The 13,878-nt window shown below is 52.1% G+C and overlaps 1 protein-coding gene across 3 annotated transcripts in view; it reads right to left on the bottom strand.

The window, feature by feature from the left end:
• Positions 1-13,878, bottom strand: part of SH3GL1 (SH3 domain containing GRB2 like 1, endophilin A2) — a 30,447-nt gene that overhangs the window by 3,486 nt on the left and 13,083 nt on the right. Inside the window, exons 2-9 of one of the 3 annotated variants that reach the window (XM_032993942.2) lie at positions 7,217-7,285; positions 7,035-7,107; positions 6,234-6,377; positions 4,339-4,472; positions 2,934-3,092; positions 2,268-2,371; positions 581-705; positions 44-97 (exon numbers count right to left, since the gene is read on the bottom strand). In XM_032993942.2, coding sequence (XP_032849833.1) covers positions 44-97; positions 581-705; positions 2,268-2,371; positions 2,934-3,092; positions 4,339-4,472; positions 6,234-6,377; positions 7,035-7,107; positions 7,217-7,285 — 862 coding nt within the window. Of the gene's footprint in view, positions 1-43; positions 98-580; positions 706-2,267; positions 2,372-2,933; positions 3,093-4,338; positions 4,473-6,233; positions 6,378-7,034; positions 7,108-7,212; positions 7,286-13,878 lie in introns of those variants that run through there. The other 2 variants (XM_032993945.2, XM_032993943.2) reach the window with 2 other exon arrangements.

Here is a 13,878-nt window from a genome sequence, read left to right as displayed (position 1 = left end):
AGAGATGGTCACACATCATGCAGTGCGGAGGGAGGAAACTCACGGATACTCCTGACGGAGGCCCGGGACGGCTTGTCGGATCGGAAAGAGGAGGAAGCTGCTTCCAAACAAAAAGAGACATGCTTAAAACAACGTGAACTGGAGAGAGGGAAAGGCAGGGGCCGAAGGGAGGATCTGTTAGGAGAAACAGGGCGGCCTACATGCTGTGTTAGAAACCCGCCTGCCTCGCCGGGACCAGGGAGGGACGGATGCAGCGTGATGGAAGACGGGGAGGGAGCGAGAGATGCTTCATTTTTCCTGTCTGCCACTGTTGGCACTGACTGGGGGGTGCTACAGGCGAGCGGCCTGGATTGGGGACCCCACTGGGACATCCCCAAAGCCAATACAACGAAGGCTACTGGGCCCCAGGAGATGACAGCCCGAGTCGAGAGGCATTTCTGACATTTCTCAGAGCCACCCAGCTCGTGCGGGGCACACCCAGCACACCAGGAACATCGTTTCCAGGCAGAGTAGCTCCCCTCTAACCCCAGGAGGCTGCTCCGGAGGCACCTGTGTGTGCACACACACGGGACAACTTTACCTGAGACTTTGGGGGTAGGATTGCAAGAGAAGCCCCCGTTAGATTGGTCAGTGTCTCCAAAGTCATACGTCTCCCTGGGTTTAGGCTTGTATTCCCGCTTGGGACGTGAGGAGGCCTCCCTCATTCTGGAAAGAAGGGAAAGAAATGCAGATAAATTGAAATATGAAACAGAATATGATGAGATCAACATATTTGTTCTCTTCAGTGGCTACGCAGGGGAGAAAATTGGTTTGTAGACAAGAATCTGCACAACCCTCCGTTCCGGGGCTTTTTGAAGATGGATCTTGCCCAGGGTTTGGGACCTGGCCCTTGGAGAGGGCCAGATGCCCCAGGCTTTGCTACGGAGCTGTCTCAGGCAATTCAGGCCAGCAGAGGACACTCGTGCTGCAGTTTGAAAACTCACACTTGGCAGGATCTTCCCAGCAAGTCTTAATTCAAAGCAGACACAGGATCCACTCAGCAGTTTCTTCCGCGAGGAAAGAACAGGGCAGCATCGCCAAATCGCCCTGAGAAGAGGAGAGGCTGCCCTGGCTCTGTCCAAGTCACCCTGCGCCAGGCTGGGGAAGGCAAATCCCCGGCTCCACAGGGAAGCCCCAGATGCAACGAAAACACTTCTCCTTCCTCGGCCAGGGTTTGGGGAGATGTTTGCTCAGGTGAGACAGAGCAGCAGGAAGAACTGTGCAAGTCACGGCAGTCACGTGGATGCAGCTCGCTCGGCATTTCAACCACCCCTCTGTGTTTCTTGGCACCTCGGCAGCAACCACACGTTCCCCAGGGGCTGCTGCGGAGGTCAGGCCCTTGAGGAGGGGCAGGGAGAGCAGCAAGGCCAGGCAGCTCCGTGGCTCTCCCTGCTCCTGCGTGCCAGACACCCATCTGCCTTTCGCCCACTCACGTGGCTCAAAACTCCGGAGCGCGTGTGGCAGCGCCGCATCTGCGGCAGGGCCTACCCAGAGGCTGCCGTGTAGGCAGAAGGGAGTAGGGCTTGCTGGAAAATGAGGGTTCTGGAGGCAGGCTCACAGATGCCAGCCTTTAAGGAGTTGATGGAGGTGTTTTTCCACGGGCCTGTGACCACCACATCATCCCCACCACGTTGCACTGACCTTCAGAGCAACTGGGAGCCCTCAACATGGACCTTCCTGGGCCACGACCATGGCCAATGTCCAGGTACCTTCCTCAACCACAACTGAAGCTAAGGGCACAAAGACTCTTGGCCAGGCAGTTCCAGGTGACAGAGGGTGACAGGCACATCCAGCTCGTGACACCTGAGCCGTCTGCTCCAACAGCACGATGCAACTTCTGATTTGATCCTGGGTCTGGCCAAAAGGCACTTCTTGGGGGACGCTCCCACCCTCAACGCTCACAGTGCAAGGAGCCCTGGCATGGAGGGGATTTCACCCTTCTCCACCCCACCAAATTCAACTCCAGCCTCCCTGGGAGCAGCACGCCCCGATTCAGGCAGGGCTCAGCCCACGGCACAAGCACAGAGGCTTTGCTTCAGGTGTCAGAACGTGCCTGTCGCTGAAAGCGGGTTGTGCAGCTGGCATTGCTCCCTCCGACCTGGAGGAGGCTCGGACTGCAGCTCTAGCGACTGCAAGAAGCCAGAAGACAGTTTTAGAGAGATGGTCAGGTATTTACAGACGAGTATCACAGGGAGAGCTTGTGGCCTACAGCACACCCGGGGACTCACCTGCGTTTGAGTTTTTCCGCAAGCTCATCCAGGATCTGCACTGCCTGCCTGTGGTAGTCCAGCTGGGCGTCCACCAAGGCTGAGAGCTGGCTCACCTGCTCGATCTGCGAGAATCACACCAAGGTGGGATGAATGGTGCTGCCCAGCTGACAGAAGGCTCCTGCATTGCACACGGGGGCTGAGACTACACTGGGCAATGTGTACAAAAGGCACCTTCCCCAGAGAGATGAGGAAAAGGTTTGGGATTTCAGACACCAGAGGTCAGGGACTGGCCGAGACTCAGCAGGACAGAGACACGACACCTCCTACCACTCTCTGGGCTTTGCTACCTGTTCAAATCCTTCCCAAGTAAGCTGCATTACCTGCCCAAACTCTCTCCCACCAGCACACTAAGAAGAGACCTGTTTGGTACAAGCCACAGCCTCTCCTCTGGCCAAGAGCTGGATCAGGAAGAGGGGCTACAGAAAGGGTAAGAGGCCCACCAAGCCACATGCTGGGCACTCAAGATCTGGGTTTTCAAAGAACGAAACGACTCTCGCAAAAACAAGAGTGGAAATTGGTGTCTAACTTCTGCGTGCCTCGGAGAGATCCCACCCTCGGGTACGCAACCCACCCAGCAGCTCTCAGCCCAGGGCAGAGGAGCCGACACTCTCCCCAAGCACTCACATCGGTTTCTAGGAGATTGTGCATACTGGTCTCTGCTACTTCCTTGGACTCTTCAAATTTCTCCATGGCCTGTCGAAGTTCTTCATCAGGGATTTTGCCCTGTCGTTTCTTCTTGTAGTCAAAGTCCAAGCGTCTGCCTTCCAGCTTCTTGAGATGGTGCTGGGAAAGAGGGTGGTTATGAACAGTAATGGAAAAGAAGGAAAAGCCACAGACTGGGAGCAGCCAAGCTCTCCTGCTGGAAGGCAGCTCTAGTTACAGGCCAAGTTTGTTTCAGAAACGTGATCTCAGAGCACACGCTTCTGTGGCTCCCGCCTTTGTTCAGACTCTGGAGAGGCTCCAGGAGGTAAAGAGCAGCAAGGCAGGGCTGCTGTGAGGTGACCGGGAGGAACGGACCGTCCGAACTCAGTTTGGCAGAGGATTACTGCCACGCCCGTGGTGGCTTTTTACTGAGAAACAACCCTCAACAAATCGGCGTGAGGATGTGATTTCACCCCCTTCCAGCCAAGAGCTGGAGGAAAACACTGCAGGGAGCAGCCCAGATCTGTTCCCCATGCAAGCCTTTCAGGAAGATGAAGAGTTGGCCTGCTTCTTTCAGCTCCCCAGGAGCAATGGGGATCTCTGGAGATGAGGAATTGGGATACAAGTTCTGGGCATTGAATCTCCTGACTGCTTAGGGCAGGGCTGTTTAAATTAGCTCTATGGCAGCCTGCAGAATTGGAGTACAGATAAGTGCTGAAACAGTAGTTGGCAGTTATTTTATCTGGGACACGACTGTAAGCGAAAATTCACTTGAGAGAGCTGCTTTGTGAATTACAGTTTGGGATGGATCCTATTACAAAGCCTGGCCGTGCTTTGCATGGACTTGTCTCTGTGGCAGCACAGGAGAATTACCAAGCTCCATGTCTCCCCAGCAAGACACCGAAGGGCCTTCTTGAGATGCTGCCTAAGAGACCTAGAGGAAGCTAGCTCATAACTTGAAAGGTTATGTTGTAGGACCCAGGCTACTAACAGAATAGAGACAACATTGTGAAATTTAATGCCAGGCAGCCCAAATCTAGCACGGCTGGGAGCTCACAGCCCAAAGAACCAAATTCAGCAAGGCCAGGATGCATGTTGGGACATACTCCCACGGCATCCTCCATAAAACACGGTAAATGAAGAACCGTTCAAATCTGCATCCAGCCTTATGAGCTGCTCAGGAGCAGCAGCAGCAGTGGTGCTGAGCAGGGAGGAAATACTCGTGAATCCGGAGAGAGACAGCACACACAGTGCAGGGGAACAGACCCGATACTTATGCGAGTCCTTGGTTCCCACCACGACAGAGCAAGCAGTTACGTGCACTAATAGTGAGAAGAGGCCAGAAACGAAAGAGGTGAGGAGGAGGGAAAAACATCGAGGTGTTTACCTGGATCTCTTTCAGGTCTTTGTCACACAGGTTCTGGAGGGGATCAATAAAATTTTGTTTGACTTCAATATCCAGAGAGTCCTTCACTTCAGCCAACCGCTTCATAGATTCGCCAGCATCAAGAAGCGCATCGCCTTCGAGTGAGAAAAGGAAGGGAAGAAAAGGGGAGAAGGGAGAAGGGGCCAGCCAGTTAAACTGTGTGGCGGATGCATGCAGAGCCATTCTGCCAAGACACCCAGCGTGTGCAAGCTCTGTCCCCTGTCCAACGCCCCCATATTTCTATCTGGAGCAGATCTCCGAGCCTGGCACGGAGCGAGCAGTGCCCGGCGTGAGAGCAGGCAATTGCCTCTTGGTACGGACTCCACACGAGACACTTCACTAACATGCTTCCTTTTTTCCCTCTGCAAGCCAGGAACAAGCTCTACCAACTACACAGAGGAAGGAAAAGGTAAAAATATTTTTTAAAAAATCAGTATTTTTAAACTCCCTGTTAGCTCAGGGAGTTGCGGAGCTGCTAATTGGCCATGCAGTGCTTTAACCTTGCTCTGCTCCTTGGCCACGGCTGGCAAGAGAAGCCTGGGGCAGAGGCACGATCGGTCTGATCCAGCCTGGCTATCCTTTTGTTCAGACAATTTTAAGTCCGGAGTGCTCTGACCAACTTTTCAAGTTTCCCCAGATGCTGGCTGGCAGCAAACCTGCAGCCTTTTATTCATTTCTGACACTAACCTCTACCCGGCCAACCTTATCCCTTCTCCTCCCCTCTGAATTACAGAGCTCAAAGTTGCTTATTGAAACCTATTTAGTTTCAATTCTTTTCTGAGGCTCCTGCCACAATGACAGTTAAGCCAGATGGACTTGCAGCAAAGCATATTTAGTCTTGGCTTTTTATTCCAGTGGAAACCATTTATAGATTAAATTACTCCTGTGCAGCTTTGGCAAACTGACCGTTTCAGCACTACATTAGCAGAGGAGAATACACAAGTGAAATAGAGGGTAAAGTGAAAACACCACTCTACTGTCCAGCAGAAAAAATAAATATACAGGAAGAGTTATTTCAATCGTGATAAGTCCAGATAACCTGTCCTAGGGAGGGATGCAGTACTAACAAAGACATTTATCAAGTTAAGTGTTCCTTTAAAGAGAGGCTATTGAAGGAAACCAAGGTTTGGTGTGTTGTTCTAAAAACTTCCTTCCCCCTTGCTCTCTGTAACAACTCTGGTTCCTGCAAGCCAAGAGAGATGCAGGGCTCTGAGTTGGCCAGAGACACTCTTGAGAGTCCAGAAGCGGCCAGAGCTTTTTAATTCTCCTGAGGCAAGAAGGCTCCTCCCTGCACTGGAAGCCATCAGACAGCTGTGCACTGCACCGGGTCTGTCACGTGCACAGGCTGATGTTTTAGTGGATTAAAATTGACGTCACTGAAAGGCTTCACCCCCCTCCTCCCTGCAAGTCACACGTGGTTATGAGAAATTGCCACGCAAAACGATTTCTTGGCCACGGCCTCCCTATAGCAGAGCTCTGGCTGGAAACTGCACCATAAAACTCTCAATCTCGCTCAGTCTAGTTTCCACACCACCGTTGTTCAGTTTAGAAGCGAGGAAGCATTTTTTTCTCACATGCAAATTTATCTCAGCGTTTAATAAGACAGCATTAAGAGGTGGCTTTGCACATAATGCTGTGGTTTGGGATCCAGGACACTTGGGCTCTGCCCACCCCAGCCGCCCTGGGTGGAAGCCTTGGAACCACTTTTAGCCCCAGTCCTGTCAGGCGATGCAAAGGGTCACACAGACCCTTCCAGAATTTAGAATAACAGCTTGGAAGCAGGCTCTCATTTGGCAGCAGCCTTCTCCATCTCATCCGCATGCCCCTGGGGGGAGCTGGCTCGATGGGACACTCACCGAAGTTGGAGTCCTCGCCCAGCTCCTTGCCGTATCGGATCATGCTCTCCCCCAGCAGCCCTTCCGACTGCGGGTAGCCGGGGTTCTTCACCTGCCCGCGGATCTTCGACATCGTGTTGAGCATGGTTAGCTTGGCTCTGGAAGCTGGCACAGAAACAGCCACAGCCGTGTTTGCAATTACTTCGACTTGCCAGCAGCTGCTGGCCACTGCCAACTTTTTTTTTTTTTTTTTTTTTTTTTTTCCCCTTCCAAAGATACACCCAAAGCCAAGAAACCCTATTGTCTTCATCTACCAGAAATACCATTTGCTACGAAAAGAGAAGTTTCTTTTCCAAGACAGCAAGCAAAAATAGTTCCCCACAGCTCACCAGTGAAGGCCAAAGGAGTTTCCCCAGCCCTCCCATCGTCCCTGGAGTGCTCTCTGAACGGGCTGGCTGGAAGCACGCAGCTCCAGAAGCAATGCCTACAAAGCCAGCCATCCCTTCCCAGCCCGGAGACACCACTTTTTCCGGACACTCCTGGAAAAACAGGTCCCCTTCAGGGCCTCTCTAGGTGCAAGGCTAAAAATGTGTCTGCTCTTTCACCGTTCAACAGCAACAGCTGCATCTTACAGCCCAGGAACACAGCACGAGGCACCAGGGGTATCTGGGTCTTCACCTGAGTCACCTAATCTTGAATGTGGGCTGGTGACCAATATCTCAGGGCCAAAAAGGTTCTCTGATGCCTCTCTGCCCCCTCTGCCTCCTTCCCTGGAAAACTCGAGGACAGAGGGAGGAGGACAGGAGAGGTCCAGGCACTCACCTGGGTTCGGCTGGAGGTACTCTATTGTTCTGGTCAATACTTCTGTAACCGCCTTGCTGGTCAGGTCCACTTTCTGTAGAAAGACAAGATGACCCAGCAGTCGTGAAGGTCAGCTCAGGGTGTCAGCAAAGTCACAAACAGTTTAGATAGGCTATTTTAGAGATCTCTCGTTTCCTACTCACTTTTTCCATTTCCTTGAAGTCATCGTCTAGCTTGGTCCCTTCAGCCCCTCCGACCTTCTCACTGACCAGCTGTAGAAAAAGAAGGGAGGAGGAATCAGGCATGGTACTAACTGGTGAAAGCTCCTTGCAGCAAGTCCCTGGGACAGAAAGGGAAGAGGGGTGATCCAGAGAGCGTCTGCAAGAGAAAGGCAGTGGCAGGAACAGCCCAAAGCACATTGAAAAGACGTGGCTCTTTGCTAACACTGCCCCACTAAAAATCCAAGTGTCTCCTACCCTCCCAAAGCACGGCTCAGTCAGGATATTCCTCACACAACAGAAGCTACACAGCTCCTTAAATCACAACACACAGCTCCAACTCCAACACTCGCTGGAAAAAGCAAGCAGCGGAATTGTCTCTCGACTCCATTTTGAGCCAAGGCTTCGGTTTCACACACGGCAAAACGCAAGTGAAGAGAGAATGAACACACTCTGCTCACAGCAGCCAGCACAAGAACAGAGTCTGGAGAGAGCAGAGACCTCTCAAAGCCCTAAACCATCACTCCCAGGGGAAATGCTGGAGGAGCTCAGGATCTAGGGCATGGGAGTTTTGAATTCTTTGTAAGCGGAGCATAAAGAGATCTGCAGAAGCTACAGTAAAGTTTTCAAATCCATTTATCAAAGCGCCTCTGACGCCTGTTCTAAAACTAGTGAAAAGGTGAGATGTTTGACAAGCTGTAAAGACAGGGCTGCTTTTGGCTACTTGTGTGAAGGGCTTATCAGCTTTCTTCTAAATATTGCTTGGTCTAAGAAAAGACCCCTGCTCCCTAACACTCAATCGCCCGAGCTGAAAGATAAGCGCCTTATTAAATCCACCCAGAAGTGGCCTTCCCTGCAGCCCAAAACGGAGAGGAAAATTTCCTTCCCAGCCCCATGCTGGTGTGGTAAAGCAAGTGGCAGCACCCGGGGATGCGGGACATACAGATCAGCCAAAATTAGTGATTATCTTGCCCCAAACTGGTCCAAAATGGATAGCAAATTACATATACAGACATCAAAAGTGGTCTAGGAAACTGGCGTTGACTCCCAAGCGTTTGACGCCTGCCGCAGGGCATTGTCAGGATTTCTCCTGTTTGTAGTCAAAACTCCAGTTCTGGACGAACAATACAGGTTTGTTTACTTCAACATCAAATACTTGATTTTATCAAGTCCTTCTTCCTCTGGAACCCTCCTGCTCCCATGGAGATTCAAAATGATTCCTTATTTTTTTGAGGAAGAGGCGGGGCGGGGGTGGAAAAAGCCTTTAGGTAATCATCCATTTTCCAAAGCACTTGGAGACACGACGCCAGCCACTCCGCTCCGCGTGCTCGCACCTACCATGCAGCGCTCGGCCCCCCGCAATGAAGCTACCAAGCAGGACGCGCAGAGGAAACGCTTGCTATTACAAACAACAACAAGATCTTCAGCGTTTCAGCAAAATCCCATTTCCAGAACCCAAAACAGGGAGGAGGAAAAAAAAATAACGTGCGTATTCCAAGACCCTCGGTACGCCAAGCGCCCAGCTCTGGCGCTGAGCGTGAACATCGTTGCTCAGAGCACAGCCAGGGCTGATAAAACTTCTTGCAGCTCGGTGGGGAGACGTCAGCAACCGTTCCACGCTGCCGAGGCAGCGCAGAGATTGCGGAGGAGAGGCTGGGGAGCGTGGAGAGCTCTTCCAACCGACCGCTCAGCACGGAGCCGCGCAGCATCGATCACTGCAGGGGTAAAATGAGGGTTTGACGAGGCTGACAAACGAGGCAAGAGCCTCTCGGGGCCTCACTGCAGCAAGGGAAGCCTTCTTTTTTTTTTTTTTTTTTTCCTCTTTTGGAGGAAGCACAGTTGAGCAGAGGACCCGAGATGCCAGACAAAGAGGGATTGCTGTAGTTCACCCTTGACATTTAGACACTGGGAAAAAGGAAAAGGTTGCTGCTCTCCTGGTTTTCCCAGCTCAGCTCCAGACTTCATTCTCCTGCTTAGCCCCCAGATAAGGTTTTTACAGGCCCACAAGGCCCAGCAAGAACGTGCCAGGATGGCCCAAGCCCTGCACCCTGCCGTGCCGTGTCCAGCGAGCACACAGAGGAGGCTCGAAGGGATATTATCAGTCCATAGCTGCCTGCAGATGGGCAACTGATCCGAGCGAGATTTCTTGCTTTTTTTGGACCCCTGCTCCGCGCTTGGGGTGCCAGCACACACCCTGGCAAGCCGGCTCCAAGCTGGGGAGGCACACGCTCCTCTCTAGACACACCGAGTCGAGAAAAAAAAAAAAAAAACCAAAAAAACAAACCCACGGAGCAGTTGCTCTGCCTGCCAGGGCAAGCTCAGCAGAGCAAAGCTCGCTCCCAGCTGCCATCGCCTGTCCCCTGCCAAAAGTCCCGCAGCCTCCGCAGCCGGAACAGGGCACAGATCGCTTTTGGGAAGGTTGCACCTCCACAAACCTCCTTTACTCATTAATACACCTGGGAAAGGTGCTATTATCCCAAGTAATTCCATTCCTGCTTTTCTCCACCCACCCACCCACAGATTTGCAGCCCAGAAAGCTGCAAATAACCCCTCTGGCAGGGAGCTCTGCTGTAATCAGGGAGTGCATGCCATGTCAAAGGCATTGATCACCACAGTGATTTTGGAGGCTTAACACCCTCCCAGAGAGCCAAGAGATGTGGAGGAGGAAAAAAAACCCCTCACTTGCAGACTAATTTAATCCTCCTTTTGACATCCAAGAAACGCTACTGGTGCCCTGCTGTGAAGGAATAAGATGATTGAGGTTCTCTCACTGCTGGCTCTAATTAAACTGGGAAGCTTCATCACAGGAGGAAAGAAGGAGGGACTGTGTGCCATCCGCAGCGGCTCCATCTCTATCCCCACACTCCCAAATCTGTCAGGCAGGAAGACAAACTAATGCAGATTCCCCCCCGGCGCTAGCCAAGCCACGAGCCAGGAGAAGCCCTCGCCGGCTCCTTGTTTAACCTAGAGCTTCACGACACGACTGGGAGCCAAGTTTCCAAGTGCCACCTCGTGCATCTCCTCACGCCGCCTGCAAAGAGCCTGCGAAGGCTGGCAGAAAAAAGCAGCTGCCTTTCTCAGGGGAGCGTTAAGTTCACCAGGAAGCTCGCCCTTTGCTCGCAGGATGGGAGAGGAAGGAAGCATCCACGCGCTGCCTGGAGCATCCAAGTGAACTGTAAGATGGTCAGTGAAATGCTGCCGGTGCACATCCCGGCACAGCTTCTTCCAGGGGCTTTCGGTTTGAGGATGTGGTGACAGTTCTTCGGCGCTTTTCTTTCTTGAACAGCCAAGAGGAGACTTGGGACATGTCCGTCTTGCCCTCCTTGGGGACCTAACCTCTCGCAAACGCTGCAACTAAGACAGATGTGAACCCAGGGAAGGGGCTGGCAAGGCAAGACATGCAAATCTTTAACCAAATTCAGCGGCCCAAATACCCTCTTGCAGGCTTACGCTGCGGCGCATCAGCTGGCTTGGTGTGAAAGATGAGAACAAGTTTATACTCTCTGGTTTCTTTAATCTCCCAGCCCTGCCAGGATGGGAGACACACTAAAAGGACGAACCTGAAGCAAGCCCTGTCACAGCTCAGAGAGGGGAGCAGGGCGCTGCGACAGAGCAGAAGCCTTCAGCTGCACTGCCACAGCAGCCGGAGCCAAATGCTTCCTAAAGCAAATATTAGCACAAGGCGATATTGTTGGGCGTCACGGCCCAGCGAGATTAAAAACTGCTCCAAAATGGGATGGCTTTTTTACCTGGCATCCCAACCAAACCACGCTGCAGGGTGGGGGAAAAGGGCTGAGGCAGACGGTGCACGCAACCTCCAACAGAGAAGCCAGGAATCAATCCCTCATTTCCCATCCGTGTTTAATTAAAAGGACACCGGCAGTTAAAACATGCCCTAGATAGCTCCGACCTGAGATCAGAGAGGAGGGAGGTGCATTTATTTCAAGGCTGATGAAGTGCTCCTGCGCTGTGCCGGGGTGCAGTGGCTCCCACCCCAGCAAGCATCACCAGGAGCACGGCATCCAGCCAGGAAAGCTAATCCAGAGGGATGAGATACGGCCGCTTCTTACCCCCGACGGGCTGCTCCCAACTGTGCTTTGCGGTTTCTGCAGCTTCATTTTAAAGAGCATCGACTCACGGGGGCTTCCATCTGTTTCCTTTGCAGGGGCGTGGGAACAGAAACAATCCCGACTTCCCCTCGCTGTTTAAAACCCACCGGAGGGCTGGCCATGGTGGAAGATCTTTGGAAATGAAAGACCTATTGTTTAAACTAACTACTGCTGCGGGAGGTTGGCTACGGGGAGAGGCAGGAATGGTATGTGTACACAGAGAGGGAAGAAAGGCGTGATGAAGAGGGCTTCTCTTTTACAGTTGGGAGTGGGAGAGAAGCAAGGGGGGGCGGCGCAGCCCCTCCCAACTTATGACAAAATCCACGCTCCCCTCCTCAAAACCCATCATTTCTTCCTGTCACCTGCTCAGCTCTGGGACAACTTGCAACAAATAAAGAAATCTGAGCATCCACCCCTTGCTATACTGCACTGGGCATCCTTACATGAACCAGATGGATCAGACAGACAGGTAACAGTCTGCCCACACCATCACCGGAACCCAAACAGATCCCAAAGGCCTGGGGAAGGACCCTGACACACCCGCTCCCACCCCAAAAAATCGCATTTCCCTCATTGCTCGCTGCAGCATCACCCCCATTAACATTCCTGCCAGGAGCACAAGCCCATGCCCAGAACATTTCATCATGCGCAGGTGTACTCGTTCAGGATTTGCCTGGATAAATTTAGGAGCAAAGATCTGGAGAGGTTTTGTGAAGAGTAGATGAAGCTGCTCCCCGAGAGGAGATGGGCAGTGCCAGCTCAGTGCAGTGGCATGGGCTGTTCCGCACCGTGGCCTTGCTGCATCACTCCCAGGGGCTGCTGTTGGCAGAGCTGTGAGATGCGTAGGAAAAAAAAAAAAAAAAGAGATTTTTGTATAGCATCATCAGCAAAATTCATGACAAACAGAGGGAAGATGCCATCAATTAAACTTCCCCCAGCCGAGGAGCACCTGCAAGGCACCTCGAAACCCAGAGGAGGGCAGATTTGCAGCACACCCCACTCTGAAAGTCCTCGTCTGCCCAACCTGCGGATGCGGGAGCCTGACGCTTGTGTCATTTTCTACTATAAGCAGCTTTCCTGTGGGACTCTACATACCTGATTTTGATATTCTGTTCTTCAGCCTCTAGAAAGTTTAAAATGGGCAATTATCCCCAACTCCCTCAGTCTCAAACAAGCAAAACATACCAAGAGAAACACAAAAAAATACGTATTTTTTTATACTTGCTTTCTTTTTCCGTAACAGTCAGTCCTGTTTATAACACATCAAACATATGCCAACCTTGCATTCAAAACAGTTGCCTGCAGGAGAATGAAAACCTTATCCCCCCAGATGCTGGCATAGCAAAGCCTTCCTCTTCCTCCCCACCACTCTCCGCCTCTCAACAGAAATAAAAAACCCACAGACAAGCAGCTCTACCCTGGCTCCCTGCATCAAGAAAGAGCAAGTCCAGTGGAAAAAGCCAGTCCACAAAATAATTTAAAAAGGTGCTGTAAATATTTTGAATGTCAGACAAAGAGGGCTTAAGCACAACACGACAACCTGGTAGAGACATGTAGAAGCAGTAATTAAGGAAAACCAGGATTAACTGGGATCGCTTGTGCCCACTTTCAGCTGTGCCCAGTGCCACAGATCTGTGGGATGCTCCATAAATGCTAAATAAAGCCATCGCCACTGCTCCAGCTCAGCAAGGCATGACTCCCTGCCATTAAGTGTAATTTTCGGTCATCTTCACCGGTAACTTTATCATCTCAGTGTAAGAGGCAGCTGGGCAGTCGCAGCTCCACGGAGCCAATGTGACAATTTACTCTGTCGCTGCGTGTGTATTTAAGCTTTAAAATAGATGGGTAGTAAATGGGTTTAGTCACTCAGCTGTAAGTCAGTGTGGGCTCGGCAATGGCAGGACTGCAGCGCCCCAGAAAAGCCTCCTCCAAACACTCTCCATTTCTACCAGCGTGCCGAAGGCCAGCTGCAGCTCCTGGAAAATGCCCGGGGGTCCTCCCCGAGCACCCCGCACACCTCGGGCACAGCAGAGGCTCCTTGCAGAACCAGCTTGTACTGGGAGGTGCCTCAAGGCCGCTGGCAATCCCCCGCAGATGTCTGAGCTCCGACGTGCTGCCTGGCCGTGCCAACACAAAGTGTCTCATTAAAAGTTAATTGTCACCTTCCTGGCATAATCCTTGGAAACGGGGCAAGGCTGGAAGGTGCTGGTCCGATGGCAGACACCAGTTGGGATCCAGAGCATGCATACGTCGTGTCGAGGCCTCGCCGTTTCGGGTTCCTCTCCACAGGCACACGGGGCCGGGAACAAGACGACCGGCCAGTTCCCATGGAGCAGAGGCAGCTGATGGAAACCCGAGAGCCTGAACGCTGCGCACACCCCTTTTCTCCCCAGACACCTGCAGTTCTGTCTGTTCACGTTAGCTTTGTAGATCTGACTGCATTCTGCCTCCTTAGAGGCTTTTAAGCTTTTTTTTTTTTTTTTTTTTTTTTTTAATTAAAAATGGAAGGCATCCGTTCTTAAGGAAGGACGCTGCTGA

The sequence above is a fragment of the Tyto alba genome, unplaced genomic scaffold (assembly GCF_018691265.1).
Source record: "Tyto alba isolate M040663 unplaced genomic scaffold, T.alba_DEE_v4.0 Super-Scaffold_20000042, whole genome shotgun sequence".
Classification (NCBI taxonomy): Eukaryota; Metazoa; Chordata; class Aves; order Strigiformes; family Tytonidae; genus Tyto; species Tyto alba.
The sequence above is the reverse complement of the archived record's forward strand: the minus strand, read 5'-3'. Positions and strand labels throughout refer to the sequence as shown.